At 40.9% G+C, this 20,743-nt stretch overlaps 1 protein-coding gene across 1 annotated transcript in view; it reads right to left on the bottom strand.

Moving 5' to 3' along the window:
• ADAMTS16 (ADAM metallopeptidase with thrombospondin type 1 motif 16) overlaps positions 1–20,743 on the bottom strand; it is a 158,397-nt gene that overhangs the window by 70,152 nt on the left and 67,502 nt on the right. The window contains exons 11-16 of the mRNA XM_024122323.1: positions 13,147–13,242; positions 8,025–8,173; positions 6,702–6,874; positions 4,541–4,671; positions 2,454–2,577; positions 1,794–2,038 (exon numbers count right to left, since the gene is read on the bottom strand). Coding sequence (XP_023978091.1) covers positions 1,794–2,038; positions 2,454–2,577; positions 4,541–4,671; positions 6,702–6,874; positions 8,025–8,173; positions 13,147–13,242 — 918 coding nt within the window. The remainder of the gene's footprint in view (positions 1–1,793; positions 2,039–2,453; positions 2,578–4,540; positions 4,672–6,701; positions 6,875–8,024; positions 8,174–13,146; positions 13,243–20,743) is intronic.

Below are 20,743 nucleotides of genomic sequence, written 5' to 3'. Positions count from 1 at the left end.
TTGTTTTAAACTACTTGAAACACCAGACATATCCATCAGAAGATGATTACAGTAATAAACACTGTCCATCCTCCAAAATTTACATTAACTTTCTAAACAGGAATTACACTAGACACAGGCTCATCTATAAAATGTATAGACCTTTGACTCTTTTGCCTTTTACATTTAGTGTTTCTTCCACAGCCTTTACCACCTAACAAGAGCATTTGGTTCTTTCCCTCCGTGTTACCTTGGGAGCCCCAGCAATGCTCTCCATCTGAGCAAATCAGAAAATGATACCTAAAAAGCACCTTCACAATTCCTAGTGAGTTCCAAACCACCAAAAACAGGTGACTGGGTCTCATCCATGCAGGATGAAGGCTAACTCAGAGTACTTCCTCCTGTGATGGGATGCAGAGGACTTTTGCCTACTGGCATGGACTGTATGGCTCCAGGAGAGAAGCATCTTACTAGTAAAGATCTCTTAGCTTGGGCACACCTGTGAGCAAAGCTCAGCACATGGAATTGCACTTGGAGTCTTCTTCACCTCCTAGCTGGAAACTCGACCACATGGACCAATAAAGGTATCGATCCCTCGACCTGGGCGAGAGGCTTTTCTGGAAACCTCACCATCAGCCTGTTTATTAATAGAAATCCCACCTCTGAAGTTTGGAGTCTCACTGGTCCCTGATGGGAGGTTCCAGTGGATGAAGTCACTGGAGCTTCCCTAAACTCCTTGGCCCCACAGTTCCCTCCCTGACAACACAGCTCGAGTCTAGTTGGAGAAGATGCTGCAGGACAGGTATGAGCCCTGGACAGGTGGCCTCACTGTACGACCACTGAGCCGCTCCGCCACCTGACATCCTGAGCCTCTTGCACAGGAAACAGGTTCCCAACAAGCCTCAGTTACCTTCAACCCTGACCGATCTCTCTTTCTTCATGGGTATTAAAGCTAAAAGCCCGAGATGGGGGGAGAGAAATAACCAAGGCAGAAATTCACAGTGAACATGCTTATAAAGGGGTGGAGGAAGCAGCTCCGGGTCAGGAGGGGCGATGGCAACGGGACGTGTGGAGATGGGGTGTCTCCCAGGAAGATGCAAGGACACCGGGACGGGGCTGCCAGGCCTGGAGAGCAGGTGGAGGGCCTGTGGGTGGTTCACACCTGCACCCATAGGTGTGGGCTGAGGGGGCAACTTTTGAACCAGTCTTTTCTTTAAATGTGCACAGAAATACAAAAAAGTAGGAAATTAGCATGTCCACTGCCTGTTGCCACCACCTGCCCGGTCCCCTGGGGACAAATTACGTTGTTAGAAGATGCCCGTTTGCATGTCGTGAGCCTCTGCCATCTGGGGTAGAGCACAGAGGGGCTTGCGTGGGGTGTGAGTGTGCAGTCCCCTGCCAGGCACTGGGCCCAGGTGCTGGGTTCTCACCTCACTCCCATTTCCGCAAAACTCGGCGGAATGCTGGTCCCACCCAAACAGGCACGCACAGAGCCACCCACAGTGGCCGCTTCTCAGAGCCACAGAGCTTACAGGAGAGAAGCAGATTTTTGTCAAAATTGACTGATCAAGATGCAAAAACGGGGACTGCACGATGTGCATATTTACAAATCTCATCAAGTGCCTAGAAATGAAAGGCAATCCAAACAAGTCCGCTGGCCCATTCAGTCTATGTATTGATTAGTTTTGTTTCTGAGACACCATCTAATTGCAAACAATTTTGTGTGGATGTAATATTTTGCCGGTAGCCTTGAACCTACAAAAACACCCTAAGACCCCAAATCCAAGCCCTGAGACCAAGCGGCTGGAATCTACCTCCACGATCAATGTTTCATTGGTTGGCCCAGGGGAGGTTAAGCTCTCGGGCTCCCTGTAGGACCGTCTGTAGTCGAAGGCAGTTCCTGAAAACTTGTACCGGCCGGGCCAGTCCACTGTCCAGTGTCCATTCAGGTAGTATTTTTTGAGTGCATTTCGCACAGAAATGTAGGAGGTAGATACATTCATTTCATAGATGCGAATACTCCGGGCTCCAGAAGGAATAATGACCATCTGGTAATACTCTAGAGCAAAGGAGACAGGAAGGAGGAGGATGTGATGCTTCACTCAGTACTGCCAAGGCAAATCCCTAAGCACCTGCTATTCTCCATAACCAAACCTTGAGAATCAGAATTTGGAAACTGGAGCTCTGTTTTAGCAATCCAGTTGCATGAGTCCTATACATGAGTTTGTTTTTTTTTTTTTAATTGGAGCAGAGCTATTGTAATATTCACTGTTTCTAAAAGCCACTTGAATTCAAATACCCTAGCAACCACTTCCAATCAAAACAGAAGGTTTGAGCAGCAAAACAGGCAAGGAGTCTGTGTAGGGCTCCCAGGACTCTGTCTGCTGTTTGCACTACACCTCCCATCCTTCCCACCAGGTGGTTCCTTTCGCTCTTTGCTCAGCCAGGAAGGCAGCTCCGGTGGGTGGACTCACGGTTGGCACGGTGCTGCTTGGCATAGAGGCCCTTGTGCGTTGTGCAGCTGGAGTCATTTCCCCGGCACACACCGCAGGAGTCTTCCACAGCATCGGATCCCAGCACTTCGTCACATCCCACTCTCTGTGGGACCCACGAGGTCACGTGTCGTTCATGAAAGACAAGACAACAGGGGCGAAGTCACAAACCTTTTCCTGTCGAGTTGAAAGTTTCACCAACACGGGAGAGTTAACAAATATTTATTGGATACCCAGTATGTGCACTGCAAGACTGTCAACTACGCTTCCATCCAAAGGAGGAGACCTTCGCGTGGCAAACATACCCTGTCCTCTTTGGAATTGCTAAACGACTGTCCTACACTGAGCCCAGAATTGAACCTATCGGGTTGTCATGTGGGAGACGTGGGTAAATTTCAGACCGATATAAAGCACTTAGCGCAAATGACAAGCAATGTGGCCTCACGAGGTTCCACTGGAATTCGCCTTGTGCTTTTCTGAATCACCTTGTGCAGAGGCAAAGGAGGCACACAGTCCACAGGGCGATTATTCCCAGCAATAAATTATGTAAAAGGCACATTTGGCTACTGTCTAGAATTTTAGCAGCTGTTTATATATTCTGTGATGCTTGCCAATTTTATATTTCCTAGCAAAGAATACAGGCTAGCTATGTAAAAAATCCATTCAGAAATGATGGATGAACTAGAGTCCACAAGCCCTTGTTTGAAATCCTAGGGCCAGATGCATTTCAGAACTCAAGAGTTTTTTGGATTGTGGTAAGGTAATTAACACGCATATGCCGTGAGAGTCCCTGCAGGGCTCCGGACAGCAACGATGTTTCTAAAATGCGCATGCGCACATCTCGACAGTGAGCAGGATAAACATAACTGAAGATAGTCGCACCAATTCAAGGCAGTTTTGCCACCCGATAAATTCAGGTCGGCTTATCTTTTACAGTCAAATAAACTTTCCATTTCACACATCTTTGGATTTCAGAATTACAAATAAAGGACTGTGATACTGTATCATTAAGAATACATAACAACAATGACATATTTAACAAATCAACTGATAATTAGACACAATGGGTGGACAGTTGAGCATTTTCAGGCTGAAAGAGATCCGAACAGAATCATTTAGTCTAATCTTCATGCATTCAAACGATTACACTGAGGGTCTGAGTGTATGATTCAACTTTACTGCGGTCATGGTCTAGAGAAAATCAGACCCGGGACCAAGGTCTTTGCACTCCACTGAATACGAATATTGAGTAACTTCTTCACTGAAAAGCCCATTATTTACATGCAATGTATCTGACCATTGCATGTAACACCCTCCCTTTGTTTATAATAAAATTCTTCCTACATCTCATTTCTGTGCCTGGTAACAAGCTCAGAACTTTGCGTTCACTTAGTCGCCTATCTTTCCCAGCCTGTGCCCTGAGTCCCTCTCCAACAGAAGTGAGGCTGCCGATTTCCTGAGACCCCCTCAACAGCTGTGAAGCGGCCCCTGTCTCTGTGCTGCCCCTGCCTTCCTTTACTGTGGCGCCACTGCCCGGCTACCGCCGTCTGATTGGGCGACTCTACGCGCCCCCAGTCCCAGTGCCTTCCACAGGGACATGTGGATAAAACCCCCAGGTCCTCGTCCCCGCAGCAAATGGCCCTTTGCGAGCTTCTCCCCTTCACTCACCTCCTCAGCATCCCCCAGCTTCGGCCTGCCTCTGGGTACTCTGACCCCTGAACTGGTTGCTACCTTCCCATGATTTCCTGTACCCCTGTGTTCCCCTCCCTGCTTCCCCAACACCCCTCTTCCCTTTCCCTTCCCTGAGGAACCTAAAAATCTCTTAGGTCCACATCTAAGAGAGAATAAGCTCCACCCTTCCCCCCAGCGTGCTCTCTGCACACCCCTCCATTGCCACAAGCCACTGCCTGTCTCCACAGATGTTCATCTGGCTTTCTCTCCCTCTGGGCTGTGACCTGGAGGGAAAGGGTGTGTTTTAAATGTCTGGTCTCTCTAGCCCCTTACAGGATGCCTGGCGTAAAGCAGACTGTTGGGAGATGTTTGTTGAATGAATGAATGATCATTATTACCTCACATATCCCATCTATACAAACATTACGGCTATCCTCCGAGCATGGAGTCCCATCTTTGACTTTATTTGACAAAGAAAAGAAGAAATCAAATCCTTCTGCGATACAGTAGAGTTTGCATAAGTCCTGATCTTAAAAAGAAATACACACACAAACACAAATAAGAAAGATACTTAAGCTCTGATCATTTTTTTGCTCTAAATTTTAGATAGACTTTTTTTTTCTTTTTTGCCCATAAAATAACTCCCACACAATAATACATTGCAAAGACATTTTTTATAAATTGCCTCTTTAGGCTTGGTTTTTCCCCTTGAATTTTTAAAAATATTTTTTAAAGCTTCACTCTTAATTTTTTTTTTTTTTTTTTTTTTTTGTGGCACGCGGGCCTCTCATTGTTGTGGCCTCTCCCGTTGCGGAGCACAGGCTCCGGACGCGAAGGCTCAGCGCCATGGCTCACGGGCCCAGCCGCTCCGCGGCATGTGGGATCTTCCCGGACCGGGGCACGAACCCGCGTCCCCTGCATCGGCAGGCGGACTCTCAACCACTGCGCCACCAGGGAAGCCCCTTAATTTGTTTTTGACTGTGTCCTTTATCGGTCCTTGCTCCGTACACAGTGGTTGGCACATAGTAGGCATTCAATAAACATTTGTTGACTTGAACTACGTGACTGTTCAACTATTTTACTAGTATAATTAATTACTCTTTCTAGGAATGCAAAAAGTCACTACTATTTTGTAGCAATACACAAAGTTCTTACAAATAAAGTGTAATAAAATACTTAAAATAATCACAAAATTTCTTAGTAGCTAATGCATTTACTAAAATACATAATATTTTTAAACTGATAAAGAGAATAACTTTTGGATGAAATCTCCAGAGAACATTGTTTTTTAAATAAATATAATGGATTGTCAAAAAACACTGATACATGGAGAATATAGGTCTCATTATATACTTCAGATTGGCAGATCAAGCTCACATACTCTCTCGGTAATCCATTTCAAGGATTTATGATTTATATGGCTAACATGACCTTTTGTAGAAACCTTTTTTTCTTTCCCTTTGTTCTCTTCTTGGTAAAGAAGAGAACAGTTGATAATAAAAATTTATCTGCCTTAGGAGTTTTCACAGGCCCGAGACTCAAGTACAAATATTTTCTTTATAGTGCAGGATAAGAGACCCAACTGAATAATTCTAAGAATCAAATTTAATATGTGCTTCCATGATTAATGAATTTATTTACTGCAGACTAGCAAAGCCAGGAATAGCACACAGATTTTTTGACCCCAATTTCGAAGTTCTTTCGATTTTCTCCTGTGTCTTTGTTTCTCACTGGCTTCATTTTTCTTAATTTTTACTTAATTTTAGGAGTAAAAACCCAACAAAAAAAGCTTTGTTTGGAACTGCTTAAATTTTCCTTCCAGAATTTGCTGGTTCTGTAAAACTCTCACCATGATAACATTATATATATTGGGATGGTAAAAGTGAAGTGCCAGATGAGATGGCTCAACTCATGTATTTCTCAAGTGTTTCTTGGACAATACAGTACCCTCATTTTCAAAGAATGAGATGATTAGGTGTTCTTTGAATTTATCTTTCAATTATGCTTCTTGAGCTACTGAGTTCAAGTTACAAGGACAATACATATTTCTCTTCAACTGGAGAGTAAAATCTTATATATGGTACAAATAAACTTCCTGGTTTATAAATTGTAGATCAAGACTTTCCAGATATGTAGTATATTATTTGATTTTCCAAAAGACATGAATTTGCTTTCATTCTCTGGCAATAATGAGTGTTCAATGGGTGACATACTCATCACCATATCACCATCAACTACCATAATTTGTATTAAAAAAGAATTGATTCATTACCAATACATCGTCTACTTTGAGTGCTTTATCACTTCTTTAAAGGTTTCATGGTATTTTGCACATGCTCTCTATCTTGTTTGCTTTTATTCTGAGCCCACAGCTGGTCAAGTTTAGATAAGATGCCAGTGGCCTTGGGGCAGGCAGAATCAATCTAACCACAGGAAAAGAACCTGTGACATCGCCCTAACAGCAATTCGGTCTATCTGGATGCACGCTATTGATCACATAGTTCTTTAAAGAGTAAAGAAGTCCGAGGCTGCCACCAGAAAGTGGGATTTGAGATTTACCTTCTACGTGGGTGTACGGCTTCCACTTGTAGTACCATCCTCGGAACCGTTTGCTATTGTACTCGGCACACTGCAGGGCACGGAAGTCGACACTGTTATGGGGACATTTCTGACTGTTGCAAAGCTTCAGAGTTCGCGTGGAGCCCGCACAAAACTTCCCTCCATTCGATGGTCTGGAATGTATAGTTTACAGTTAGAAACCTTGCCTTTGAATAGCTACTCACCCCTCCCTTGAAATGAGGCTTATTAGGGAGATGGAGCCCATAATGTTAAAGATACTTACGGTCACCAGTTAAAAGAAGTGCATTCCTAAGAAGTCACTGGCATTTTCTTACATAGTAATGATATGGGTAGTATTTTCCTTTTCTATTGAGTGTGCAAATAATTGCAACATTGGTAGAACAGGTTAGAATTTGGGAAGCGAGTGTGCACGTATTTGCTCGTCTCCCTGTAGGGGGCGGGGCGAGCATCGTGTTCTCCGAATTCCATAAAGGAGGGGGTGACTACAGGAGGGCAGCTGGGAAAAGCAGAACTGAGACTGAAATTCAAAGACTTCGCTGTCCGGATGGCAACTTCTTTCCCCTACCAGCCTCCTGGCGACAAGGCGAGGACACCGGATGGGGACAGAACAAGCGCTCGTCTTCTACTGGTTGGAAGAGACCGCAAACACCCCGCTCACCCCTTAGAATTCACGTGGACACACCAGCGCGAGAGCAGCCTGTCGATGCAGGGGACCAATCAGGTCTCGTGCGTTAAAGACAGGACTGAAATAAATCATTTTACTTAGTCTTAACATAAGTTAAACGCATATAGGCGCAAAAGGAGAGCTGAAAAACCCCTTCATTCCGCTGCATTGGTGGCTGCTTTTAACATCCTCGTCTTCTACAGAAGACACACTGAGACCGCATGTTGTGAAGGGAAATATATTTGATGAAAAACCAAGACTTTGGTTTTCTCACCTGAAAAAATTGTTCTTACTGATTCTTATCCATTGATTTGTGTTCTCTATACTTATGATTTATCTCCTTATTTTAGGCAGAACCTTGGTATTTCATGTAAGCATGGTTAAAATCCAGTTCTTGAATATCACTGTCGGCTCTGTTACTTTTGCTGTGATCAGGTAGTTTTAAGCATCTTAAATTATACCACAGAGACATCGTTGTACAATAAATGCTTGAGTAAAAGGGCTTTCTGACTTAGCGTTCTTTTACAGTAATATGGGGAGTACAGAATTCTTTTCACCGAGCTTATGTCCACACGCTGTTTGGAAAGTTCGCAGCAGAGAGATGGGTGTTGATGAGGAGGGAGGTCCAGGGCTCTCACCTGGGGTTGGTGCAGAGCCGGTCCCTGTGAGACACCCCTCCTCCGCAGGTCCTGGAGCAAGGAGACCAGGGAGACCAGTCTGACCAGTGGCCGTGGGTGGGCTTGGGGCCCTCGTCACCATATTTCACACACTGCCCTCCGCGGCACCACTGAAAATTAAAAAAAACAAAACAGTGATATGACCTGTGGGTAGAGAGTAGGTACATCACTACTGCAATGCTGAGCCGTGGGGAGTCTGGTCACATAGGCAGACATCAGCAAACCTACCCTCAGGTAGCACATAATAAAAATACATTTAATGCAGCTTCTTTTCTTCTTTCCAGACCTAGCCTTGTTCTATAAACCCACATAAAGGGAAGGGACAGGGCAAAATGATTTTCAGATGTCTGTCGGAGCTGCTGGAATCTAACACGTGTAGTTAAGTCGTGTTGCAGGAACACTCAGTCCAATTGTTCACCTCTCAGGTGTATGAGCTCTAACCTTTCCTGGAAACAACGTTCTCTTCACCTCTCGCTGTCGGAACAGACTGACTGTCAGGTAGAAAAATCCAGCTGGAGGTTCCATGTGGCTCAACACCTTGTCATTTCTGGCCGGTGCTCTGTGCTTTTGCTCCAAAGCACCTGGGCTGGGAGCCTGGAGGTTATAAGTGATGCATGTCAGAGGTCACACAGCTTTCTAAGGACACGAAACAACCCACACCGGCCTCCTCCTGTCCCTATGAGGCTGGAGATGCTATCAGCTCCCCTTTCTCCAGAGAAGCGTTCAGAGATGTTAATTCTGCTAAAATCTACATGGTTTCTTCACTTCCACCACAAGCAAAAACTACACAAGATCTAGCGTGCATTCAGTGGTGTTGGTTTTCCCACTGATGGACCCATTCACTGGGCACAATTGACATTCTGCCGGCAAAGCATTGTGTAGGAGTCTATAAAAATAATAGTTTTAGAATAGCAAAACCAACCTATCAATATTGATATGATTGCTGAACTGTTTAAGGTTCCTTGCAGTACTTGGTGTCTACTGGATGAATTCTACTTGGGATGCACAAACTGCTGGGTTTTGAAGTCACTTGGATAATTCCTGTTGTGGTCATAGTTAAGCCAATAACTTGACTTAAAGCCTAAATGGAACCTATTTAGGTTAGATTGTTTCATTTTGCTTGGGATGTTTATGAATTACTTTAATAAAACTTGGTCTAGTTTTGTTTTAAAATTACAGAAAATGTTTACTTTTTTTTTAATTTAGAGTTTATCCTTTTAGTTTTTAATAAAAGTAATTATATACAGACTAGTATTTCCTTTTCTTTCATAAATGACCCCATATTACCCACATCTTTTTCCATCCTGCTTTTTCATTTAACAATATGTTCTGTAGTTCATTCCACAGAAGAAGATAGACACATCCCTCCTTCCTCTGTTGCAGTTACAAAACGTTCCATTAGGTATATTTCCAACCAGTCCCCTCTGACGGACATTTGCATCATTTCCAGGCTTTTGCTTTGATAATTATTGCTGCAATTAAAAGTCTTACAAATGCATTTTTTTTTGTTTTTGCCAGAGTATCCTTTTTTTAATTGAAGTATAGTTGATTTACAATGTTATGTTAGTTTCAGGTGTACAGCAAAGTGATTCAGTTATACTTACATATATATCCATTTTTTCAGATTATTTTCCCTTATAGGTTATTAAGAAATATTGAGTATAGTTTCATGTGTTATACAGTAGGTCCCTATTGGTTATCTGTTTTGCATCCAGTAGTGTGTACATGTTAATCCTAAACTCCTAATTTACACCTCCCTTTCCCTTTGTTAACCATAAGTTTGTTTTCTATGTCTGTGGGTCTTTTTCTGTTTTGTGTATAAGTAAGTTCATCTGTATCATTTTTTAGACTCCACATATAAGCTATATCATATGATATTCATCTTTGTGTGACTTATTTCACTTAGTATGATAATCTCTAGGTCCATTCACGTCGCTGCAAATGGCATTATTTCATTCTTTTTTATGGCTGAGTAGTATTCCATTGTATACATGTGCCACATCTTTATCCATTCATCTCTCGATGGACATTTAGGAAGCTTCCATGTCCTGGCTACTGTGAATAGTGCTGCTGTGAACATTGGGGTGCATGTATCTTTTCAAATTATGGTTTTCTCCAGATATATGCCCAGGAGTATCCTTAAGTGATTATCCTTAAAAATTATTTAAGAAAACTTTTTGAGATTCTGAGGAGAAAGCACTACATCTTCTCCCAAGGAGGTTGGGGGGAATGCCTAGGTGCATGTAGACACACAAACACGGAAATGCATACATACAATTTTGACTCTAATTTCATGCAGATCACAGACCTGTGGAGCCAGTCATTGGGGTGGTCGGGGGTAAGACCCTTGTGTGAAATAGACACATAAAATGTCCGCTGAAGCACCAGTTGTATTTCTGAGAACAATCCCATGTTTATCACAATTTTACATTTTACCGATGGAGAGTGTGGCTTATGAAAGAGGCTTTATCTTGGACAGTGTGATGTCACGATAAGGCTCACACCCTGTTGTGATACTGTTCAGGGAATCCACTGTCACACTTAAACCCCATACAGACAGGGCAGCAGCATAATGAGGCACAAGAACGTACACGGTTCTTGAGGTGAAGATGAGCCCTGCATATCACTTCAACTAGGTGTGTGACCTGGGGCACTGACTCAGGTGCCCTGAGCCTGCCCGTCCTCCTGTGAACATCACAGATGAGGGAGACCACCAGACTGGCTTGTTCCAAAGACCCAACGCAATGACACAGGCCAAATGCCTCAGACCACTTGCAACTTAATCACAAGGTGAGAGCTGGTTTAATTTTCCACTAGGGATCATTAAAGAACCGGAATCTGCTTCAGCATGCATACGGGCTGTGGTCCTGACCCCTGTTCTGGATATCTCATGGCATGAGAGCAGAGAAACCGAGTGTCTTTTTCCTGGAAGAGTTCTTTGGTGTACAGTGGGGGGCTGCCCTAGGCTCACCCTCCAGGGTGCCTGTGAGGATTCAATGTATATAATGTTCTTAGTCCAGTGCTTGCCACTGAAAGATGCACTGTCCACTCAGGTCACCAGCATGCATACCCATGCAGAGCCTCTGCGTTGGTAGCAGATGGAGGAAAATAGGTTCCCATCCAGGAGAAAGACGCACGTAAGCAGTACAGGTGTTGTCAGTTATCTACAGCCCATCCGTTGCTCTGGAATATTCCAAAGTACTGAGATACTGACTTTTGGTAATGCACGCTTCTCGATCAATAAACCTCGTGGACACTTGTGGACCAGTGATACAGGATGACACAACTAACACGAAAGGGGGCTTTTACATGAACTTCTGGTGCTTGTCCCAGCACGGCCACTGGGCAGCCATTCAATCCTGGGCAGGACACTCAACGCTGTGTAATTTGTAGGCATCCAGTCCGGCTTAATGTGTGCTCTAATTCTTTTCAATATGGGGAAACACCAGGAAAAAATATTTTAAAATACCAATGAAAACCAATTTAATTGCTTTCAAGGTAAATAGAATGTAACAAGGATATATGGGTAGCATCACAGCTGTAACTTCATCCAAGGAAAATAGTAGATTTTAAAGGAAGTAGGACACCTGGAGAACCACACCATACCTGTGTGAACCATCACCAAGGCAACAATGGAAGGGCTGCCAATCTTTCCAGAAATAGGCATAATTTTGCAAACTATCAGATTTGCAAAATTTTATCAGTTTTAGACAGTTATGTGCAAAGAGTCGTGATCACCTGCAGTTAATGTTCAGGTAAATTCCCTGGTATCCCGTAACGGTTGGTACTTCCACATTGCAGTACCTTGGCAAATCTATTTTCTCTTTCAAGAAACTAAAAGCATTTTTTTTGTGTGTGTGTGGTATGCGTGCCTCCCTCTGCCGTGCCCTCTCCCGTTGCAGAGCACAGGCTCCGGACGCGCAGGCCCAGCGGCCATGGCTCACGGGCCCAGCCGCTCCGCGGCATGTGGGAATCTTCCCAGACCGGGGCGCGAACCCGGTTCCCCTGCATCAGCAAGCGGACGCGCAACCACTGTGCCACCAGGGAAGCCCTAAAAGCATTTTAATTAGATGTTTTTGTTATGGATTAATTTACTGCTGCCTACATCCCTAGAAGGATTTAAATATCAGTCTCACCCTGGGAAAGTCTGCAAATAAAGCATATTAACACATGTAGGATGAATGGTTGCTGGGTGCTATTCTTAAGCAAATTTACTTCATTTCTCTTCATTTCCTCAGTCAACTTTGCAATAATTTAACCCAAAAGCATTATGTTAGCCTTGTTTCCTAATACTTTAAATCCTTTCTATTTGTATTCACATTTAAATATGTTTATGGTATGATAGGTTTACTTTGGGCTTTAAACATCCTGGATCAATGATATTCAGGCATAGATTTCTCTTTCGTTCTCATTAGCATCACTAAAAAGTTCAGATACATATGGATGAAAATGGTTACAGTGACAATTTGGTTCTAAGATATTTCTATCTTTATCAATAGTCTTTTATATTCTGAAAAAAATACAATCACAGGTTAAATCAAAAGGGTTAAAAGATTACTCTTGAGTGTTAAGATGATTTATTTTTAGGTGTTAATGACAGAATTGTCATCATCTCCCAGTTAGTAATAAACTTGCTGTCTTATGAATTTCTTCTTTTCCCCACAAGAGCACCTCTCTCATTTTCACAGGAGCAGCAATAGGTCAGACGGATCTATTCCACAGTCTTCAAGCTGATGCTTTGAGGCTTTAACAGAACTGCTGAATGCTGGTTCTTTATTTGATTAAAAGGTGGTCAAGAGTTTAACATTTTCCTTCATTAAACAGATTCAGCCATCACCTGTTGCCTGACATTTATGTCTATTTATTCCAGGCAGCTCATCAATTATATCACTGGAAGAGTACGAAGGGGAGTCCTCTTCATAGAATTAATATAAATTAAACACAATCTTTTGACATGGGTATAGATATGGACATATATATCAGAAAGATGGGCTTGCAAAATACCAAGGCAAGTGGAGGAAAGATGCATGGTTGAAAGGCTGACATCTGAATATGATGTATGTACCCAAGATTAGCTCCTTACCCTGTCACGCCCACAAGTTGTGCCTTCTGCCGCTGGCATAAATTTAGTCTCACATTTCCTCCCAATCCGGTGGCACCACAGGGCTTTACAGATATCCTAAAGGAGAAAAAAAGGTCATTAGTATTACAAATGATCCATACAACTCTGATAAAATATCACTGAAAAATTTAAGGGAAAAACAACTGATATAATTTGAAAGCTGACATCTACTTAGGAGTAGGTGCATATGATAGAGTGAGGACCTAGAAGGCTCATGTTCTAGACTGGCTTCAATTTAATTCTATCCCTGAAGCTCTATTTATTTATATTTATTCATCATACGTTTAACAAAATTACACTTTCTAAATTAAAAAGTAAAATATGCTTAATCCAGGCACTGAAGAAAACTGTGAAAAATTAAAATTAAAAAACCCAGTAAAACCTAACATTTTATAATTCATTCTCCATCCTACCTTTCACTAACCTCTCCTTGTCCATTCCTCTATCCAACTATCCATTCATCCAGCCACCCACTCATCCACCAACCCCAAATCTTCGATGACGTCCTAGAATATGCCAGTTATCTTACTAGGCAGGAGGTTCCATAAGAAATATGACCAGACTTACCCTCTCAAGAATGGTCTTAGAGGGACAGATTAGCTGTAAATCACCATGTGGTGCACATGGGGAGAGGTGCCCCTACAAGGGGAAGGACACAGTGCAGGGTGGGCTTGCCAGGAGAAAAGGGCTTTGCCTGGAGGACCCAGGGAAGGAGTCAGAGAAGATGGACATCTGAGCCAACTCTTGAGCTCAAGGATGGCACATTCAAGGGGGAAGGAATGAAGGGTTCATGCAAAGGAAGATGAGAAAGAAGAAAGATGTGTGCAGAGGAAGGAAGCCCTACACGGCTGATTTGTCAATAAAATAAAACAAGATCTGAGATTTATACACAATAAAGGCCTCTCCAAGTATAAGGAATTCTTTTTACTGCTATATCATTTTGAGCCCAAGGGAACATCTTAGTGAAGGGCAGTCAGCAGCAGGACTCATGAAATGATGGGACCTTCAGGAATGCTGGTGGTAGCTTCAACTGCACACGATGGAAACATTTCTTAAATTATCTGCACAACTGTTCTGAACATTTGAACAAGTGCTGCACTATTTCCCAAGTCATTTAATAGCTGCATCTACTGGGTGTTTTCGTGTTATAAAGAAAATGCAACACAGCAAAACTTCCACCTAATTTTGCTTGAAAGATGGCATTTCACGGCACTTGTGCTTTTTTTTTCTGTTTCAATGATGCTAGAGATGTGCTCACAGGAGACTTTCTGCGTTGTGTGAGTGAACTCTTGAAGGATTTCCCTTTTAATAATCCATATTAATTTTACCTTCATAAAACTAATTCTCAAATCTCCTTTATAAATGTTCTTATTTTATATTTAAAAGTTAAGGCATTTGTTAAAAGGCACTGCCTTATATTTTTTTTCTGCTTGTATATCTCTCACTAATAAGACAGCTTTTCAGAGCATGGACTGTTAAGAAGCAAACTGTCAATGTTTTAATTTTGATATCAATTAATTGCTTTTATTTCAAGGTATTCATAGTAACCTCTTAAGATTACAATCACTGTACCACTAAACTTCATTTTCTTGGGAGTCCTCCAGAATCATTAAGTGCTCCTGGGGCAAATGTGTCACGCTGGTGGTTAGTGCTTTCCTGGCTCTCATGACATTAATTAGCATGCTGTGCTGGGAGCCTCTCTTCTTGCCCAGAACGGTGGTTAGAGATCAGAGTCATAAGAGGACCTCAAGGCATCCATAAAAGCAGGGGCCTGGGCATCTGTAAGTCTCCAAAGAGACAACTGGGAAGCTCTGTTTGCTTCCCGGGATGACATCTTGACAGAAACCAGGATATAAATAAAGCTCCCTCGAAACCTGAACTTGTGGACCCCGGCTTAACATCTGGGTGGAAATATGGTGGATCAAAGCCAGAATCCAGACAGTGGTGCAGGGTAGGCGTACCTGCCCGTGAGTGCTGGTTCAGAGACCTACTGATTTAGGTGGCTGGGTGTGCACACACACAAAGAGATGAACACACGGATGGATAAGTGAATGATAAGTGAATGGTGGATGTGACAGAGATACCTGCTCCTGTGGTTGGGTCAGCGGGGGATGGACACAGTGGTCCAGGAGAGGGTTTGGGCTTCCGAGGAGGTAAGCATGTCTGGTGTGAATCGGGCATGGCAGACCTGGGCAGGCAGAGTCCCGGTATCCTCCCTGAATGCAACCACCCATCGACTTGTCCTGGGGGCTGAATGAAGCGTCATAGGTAGGTAATGTGCCCAACTCAGGGCCTGGCACCTAACAAGCACCAAACTCATATCAGTGTCCTTTCTCACTTCAAAGGTGTGAGGAGATGTGAGCTCAATCCCAGCCCCCAGCCTGGGTTCATGGCTGTGGCCTGAGGGAGCCAGTGGTACTAAGTCCGGAGGCAGCTTCAGGGATGATGCAAGATGATAAAATAAATGGTGTTTTAAAATGTTAAATTATTTTTATGTATTTGTCATCAATACCTGGAACAGTGTTTAGTACCTGGCTGGATTTCAATAAATGCTTTCTGAGTTGAACATCTGTTAGTTTGTTTCTAGGGAAACCTTGGACAGAATGAGCCGGAACATTTTTAGTGTAAAATGAAATGAAGAGTGATCAGTGAATTGTGATCATAAAAACTTCTAAGATGACTTAAGAGGGTGACCTTATGATATGAAAACACTACACCTAGACTCATATTCAAAGGATTTTCATAATATTCTTACACTGTAGTTTGGGGGAACATTTTGAAGAATAAAGAAATATGGATGGAAGATACTATTGAAGGCAATAGTTTTTAAGTTTTCTAAGTAAGAAGCTCTCAAGTATAGGATGCTGGTGACAGCTCACCACTAAAGCATGTGACTGTAACTCAGTCTGTGCCCAGCTTATGCCATCTGTGTATTTCAGCCTCATTCTGGAAGCTGCTCAATTCCCAATTCCAGGCCTCCAGGCAGAAATAAATCAGAGTTACAAGAGCCTTGAAATATATAATTCATGTTACTGTGTTCCAACATATCAAAAAGGATTCGAGACCTTGGTGCCCGATAGATGTAACTGCCGGTCATTTAATAAAAATGTGACATTCTATCCTGGAAAACAAATAAAAATTCTAGTACCTCAAACAATGTTTATTTTATTATCTAAACAACCAAAAACCGACTACTTCCTCTCAGTTTTATCATACTTTGACTTAACTGCTAACTTCTGGACATAATGTACAACGGTTGTATTAAATTCTGCATTATGGTTGTAGGTCATTACATTCTTAATAAAACTTCAGGGTCCTCTTGGAACAAAGACCCTATTAAATCATGGTTCTAGGGCCAGGAAGTTGGAATGAAATACCTGCTGGATTGGAGGGTGGGTTCCCAATTTACCAACAGTACCCAGGACACTAAGGTGACCACATTTCAAAGTAATTCTGGCATCTTGCATCTCAGACTGCAGGGTCAGGCCACCAAGCAATGTTGACGAAGCAGAAGAGTGACTTGATAAAGACACAATGTTTAAAATAACTAATACTTGACTTAAGAAGAAGAAAGTTGAGGCCCATGTACAGAGTTCACTCTTGCTTTCATCTTTGCTGTTAAGGAATACTGTACTCTCTTTAATGAAGGCTCTCTCACTTGCTATTCCTTCCCATAATTTAAGAGCTACGTTCACAATGACTTATTTTGATAATACTGACTTAGTTAAGTTTAACATCACAACCTAATACCCCAAATAAAACAAACATTTTCAGATGACTGTGTTGGATTTACTGTGGCATTTCCATACTGTGAATAGAATGCCACCAGATTAGTTTTCTCAAACTGTCAGTATCAGACTTTCCACAAATACAAACTAAAAATGCATATACAAATGATGTTATAATAGGATATATAATTTATTGCAATTATTTGTTTTTCAAGCAGTGGTGTGCTTTTATCACTAATTTTGATTATCAACAAGTCATCAGTGGACAGAGAAAGCCATGGCCATATATGTGTGTGGATTTATAAACAAGTATGTGAACACCCACACATACACACCAAATACACATCTATTTATCCAAAAGAAGAATGCATATGCATTCGTGTTATCTCTTAACTTTCCAAACTAAATGGCACGTGGTACTTAAAAAAGGATCAACCCTGTCTAAAACGTCATCCACCCATCTATCACCCTTCCCAGCAAAGTCTTACTGAATGGGCCTTAAGTGCCAAGTGGTGGTTGAGGCACTGGGTAGTTTCCTTGTTATTTATTATTTTATATTCTTCAGTCAGAAAACTTCCAGATCTTTACATTTCACCCTAATAAACCCATTCCCATAAAATTTCAGTAGGAGTTCATTTAAAAAATTAACTTTTATAATTGAGAATTTCTTGAGATGCTTTAACTCATATGGAAAATAAAGAATCTAATTGTCACGCTGTATCTAAAGTTGAGATTCATTATATTAGAGAGTCTGGCCACACAAGTAGAATTAAACTCATAAAAAGAAAAATATGTTAAGTTTAATTGGATTGAAAAACAATTTCACATCATAGGGAATAAGCTCAAAATATTGACTTTAATGGATATTTTTCAAAAGGTATTTTCTCTACTGTTCATTGTGAAGTAACTGGTACCACGCTTACTTTTCTACATATAAAAACTATAAAACTGGACAAAATGTGTGGGCAGGTTGTTTCAGACTCTTGCAACAAGCAACACAGTACGTGGTTCTCAAGAGAAGGGAATTTGTAAGGTGGGCGTCACCTTTGCCCAGCTCTCTGTCTGGGAACACTTTGTGGACCACGGTGCAAGGGCATGGTTCCCATGAAGACGACAGCAGTCTCACTGAATGGAGGGTGCACAGATCAGAGTTGGGGCTGCAGAAATAGCTAGAATTTGTGGGAATGGGACCAGAAAGGAGAAAGCTGCATTGAGTAGGGAGCACCAGAGGTCTCCATGAGGATTTCCTGCAGGTCCTTATCTGGGGAGTGAATGGTCGATGCACAGGATGAGACTCCAAGTGTCCTGAAAGAGGGCAACAGCTTTAGGCTGAAAGCTGATAAGGGCTAGAAGACAGAGATGCACAATGCTAGGAGACAGCAGTGTTCTGGCCACACAAAGTGGAGAGACTTCAGTGAGCATCCCGGGTGTCTACGTCTCATGAGTAAGAACCACAAACTAGAGTACAGGCCATGCCCTAGGGCTAAGGAAAAACCAGAATAGACGAGCCCTGAGGAAGAGTAAAACAAGCCTCGGGGGATTGAAAGAATTCACCTATTATAATAACATAATATAAATACATGTAACATAAAATAACAATGTGTTACAATATATAATTGTAACATACGTAATATGTTAAAAATATATTTTAAAAATGGACATAATAAGTGAACAAATGGGACATTCCCTAGAGAAATATAGACTATAAAAAAAGAACCAAACAGTAATTCTGGAACTGAAACTTAAAATAACCCAAATGCATAGCTTGCTGAATTGTCTAAACAAATGATTAGAAATGTTAGAAGAAAGATACAAATGATGACAAACATTTTATCAGAAACAGCTGAGTCCAGATGAAAATGGAATTATATCTTTAAAGTGTCTAAAGGAAAAAAAAAGAATAAACTGTTTAGAATTCTGTACTCAGAAAAAGTGTTCTTCAAAACTGAGGGTGAGTTAATGACATTTTCAGATAAAGAAAACCTGACATACTTTGTGGCCACAGATTGTGTTACAAGAAGTGCTAAAGGAAGTTCTTCATCCCCTAAGGAAATGATACAATTTGAAACTGATCTATAAGAAAGCATATAAGAAAGCATAAATAATAAATGGCAAACATGTGGGTAAATATAAAAGATGACCCTATTTTATTTAAAAGCAACCCATTATTTTAAAACAAAAATTTTAACATTGTGTCATGTGGTTTACAGAATGCATAGAAATAAAATACATGATGACAATAGTACATACTGTGAAAGAGGGATACATGGACTTATTTGTTGTAAGGATCCTGAATTTTGCATAAAGTGACATGATGCTAATTCTATGTAGGTTGTAAATTAAAGATGCAGCTGTAATCTCTAGAGTAACCACTAAAAATACAAGAAAATATAGCTAAAAAGCAAATTGATGCAAAAATAGAATTTTTAAAAGCATGTTTAATCCAGAAGAAAACAAACAAAAAAAAGGGATGAGAACAATAGGAAACAAATAGCAAAATGGCAGACTTAAATCCACTATGTCAACAATTACATTAAATATAAATGGATTAAGCATCCCAGTGGAAGGCTATAGATTGTTCAATTGGATAGAAAAGCAATGCCAAACTAAAGGATGTTACAACAGACATATTTTATATAAAAACACAGAGAAATGGAAAGTAAAAGGGTGGGGAAAGATATCATGCAAAGAGTATTCCTAAATAAGCTGATGTGGCTGTATTAACGTAAGATGAAGTATAATTCAAGGGAAAGTAACATTATCAAAGATAAAATAAAGTTATTGTATATTAATGAAAGAGTCAGGAAGACATAAAAATCCTAAATGTGCCTGCACCTAAATACCCAGCTTCAAAATATACAAAGCAAAAACTAATAGAACTAATGGGAGAAATAGAAATATACATAATCTTTGTTAGAGACTTTAACGCTCATATCTATTAAATTGTTACATAACAAGTACCAAAAATTGCAGAGGATATAGAAGCTATAAGCAATATTATCAGACAAATTAACAAAATAGATATATCTAGAACACTATACCTGACCACTGCAGAATTCACAATTCTTTCAAGTGGCCACAGAATGTTCACCAGGGTAGACCAAATGCTGAGCTATGAAATATGTTTCAATAAATTTCAAAAGTATACTTATAGGGTATATTCTCTGATAAAATTGAACAAAATTAGAAATCAAAATTAATAAGCTGTCTAGAGAATCACCAATTATTTGGTAGTTAAATAGTGTACTCCTAAATAATGCATGGGTTAAAGAAGAAATCACCACTTAAATTAGAAAATATTTCATAGCTGATAACATTAAAGACTCAACATCTAAAAGTGTTCAGGATATATGTTAATAATGCTGCTGAGAAAAAAGATTACTAGCTTTAATTATAGTTAAATGGTTATATTAGAAAAGAAGAAATTTTTAAAGTCAGTGATCCAAGTTTATCCCATAAACAGCAAGGAAAAAAAAGTCACATTAAGCCTTAGTATGTAATAAGGACAAAACAGACATTAATGAAATAGAAAAGAACCCAACAAATATTTCTGTTAAAAATTAATAAAGATAAATACTGATGTTTTGAAAGGACTAATTCATCTGATAAACTTCTAGTTAGATTGACCAAGAAAAGAGATAAAGAAACACATGTTACCATTATTAGGAATGGAAGAGGAAATGTCACTATAGATCTTTTAGTCATTCAAGGGATAAATGAGAATATTACAAACAACTTTTGGTAATCCCCCCCCCAAAAAAAAACAGGTAAAACAAAAAAATTCATTGGAAAAGGTCTCTTCCTGTGTCATTTTTTGATGTTTAATTTTT

The sequence above is a fragment of the Physeter macrocephalus genome, chromosome 8 (assembly GCF_002837175.3).
Source record: "Physeter macrocephalus isolate SW-GA chromosome 8, ASM283717v5, whole genome shotgun sequence".
Taxonomy (NCBI): Eukaryota; Metazoa; Chordata; class Mammalia; order Artiodactyla; family Physeteridae; genus Physeter; species Physeter macrocephalus.
Note: the sequence above shows the minus strand (reverse complement) of the source record. Positions and strands in the feature narration are given on the sequence as shown.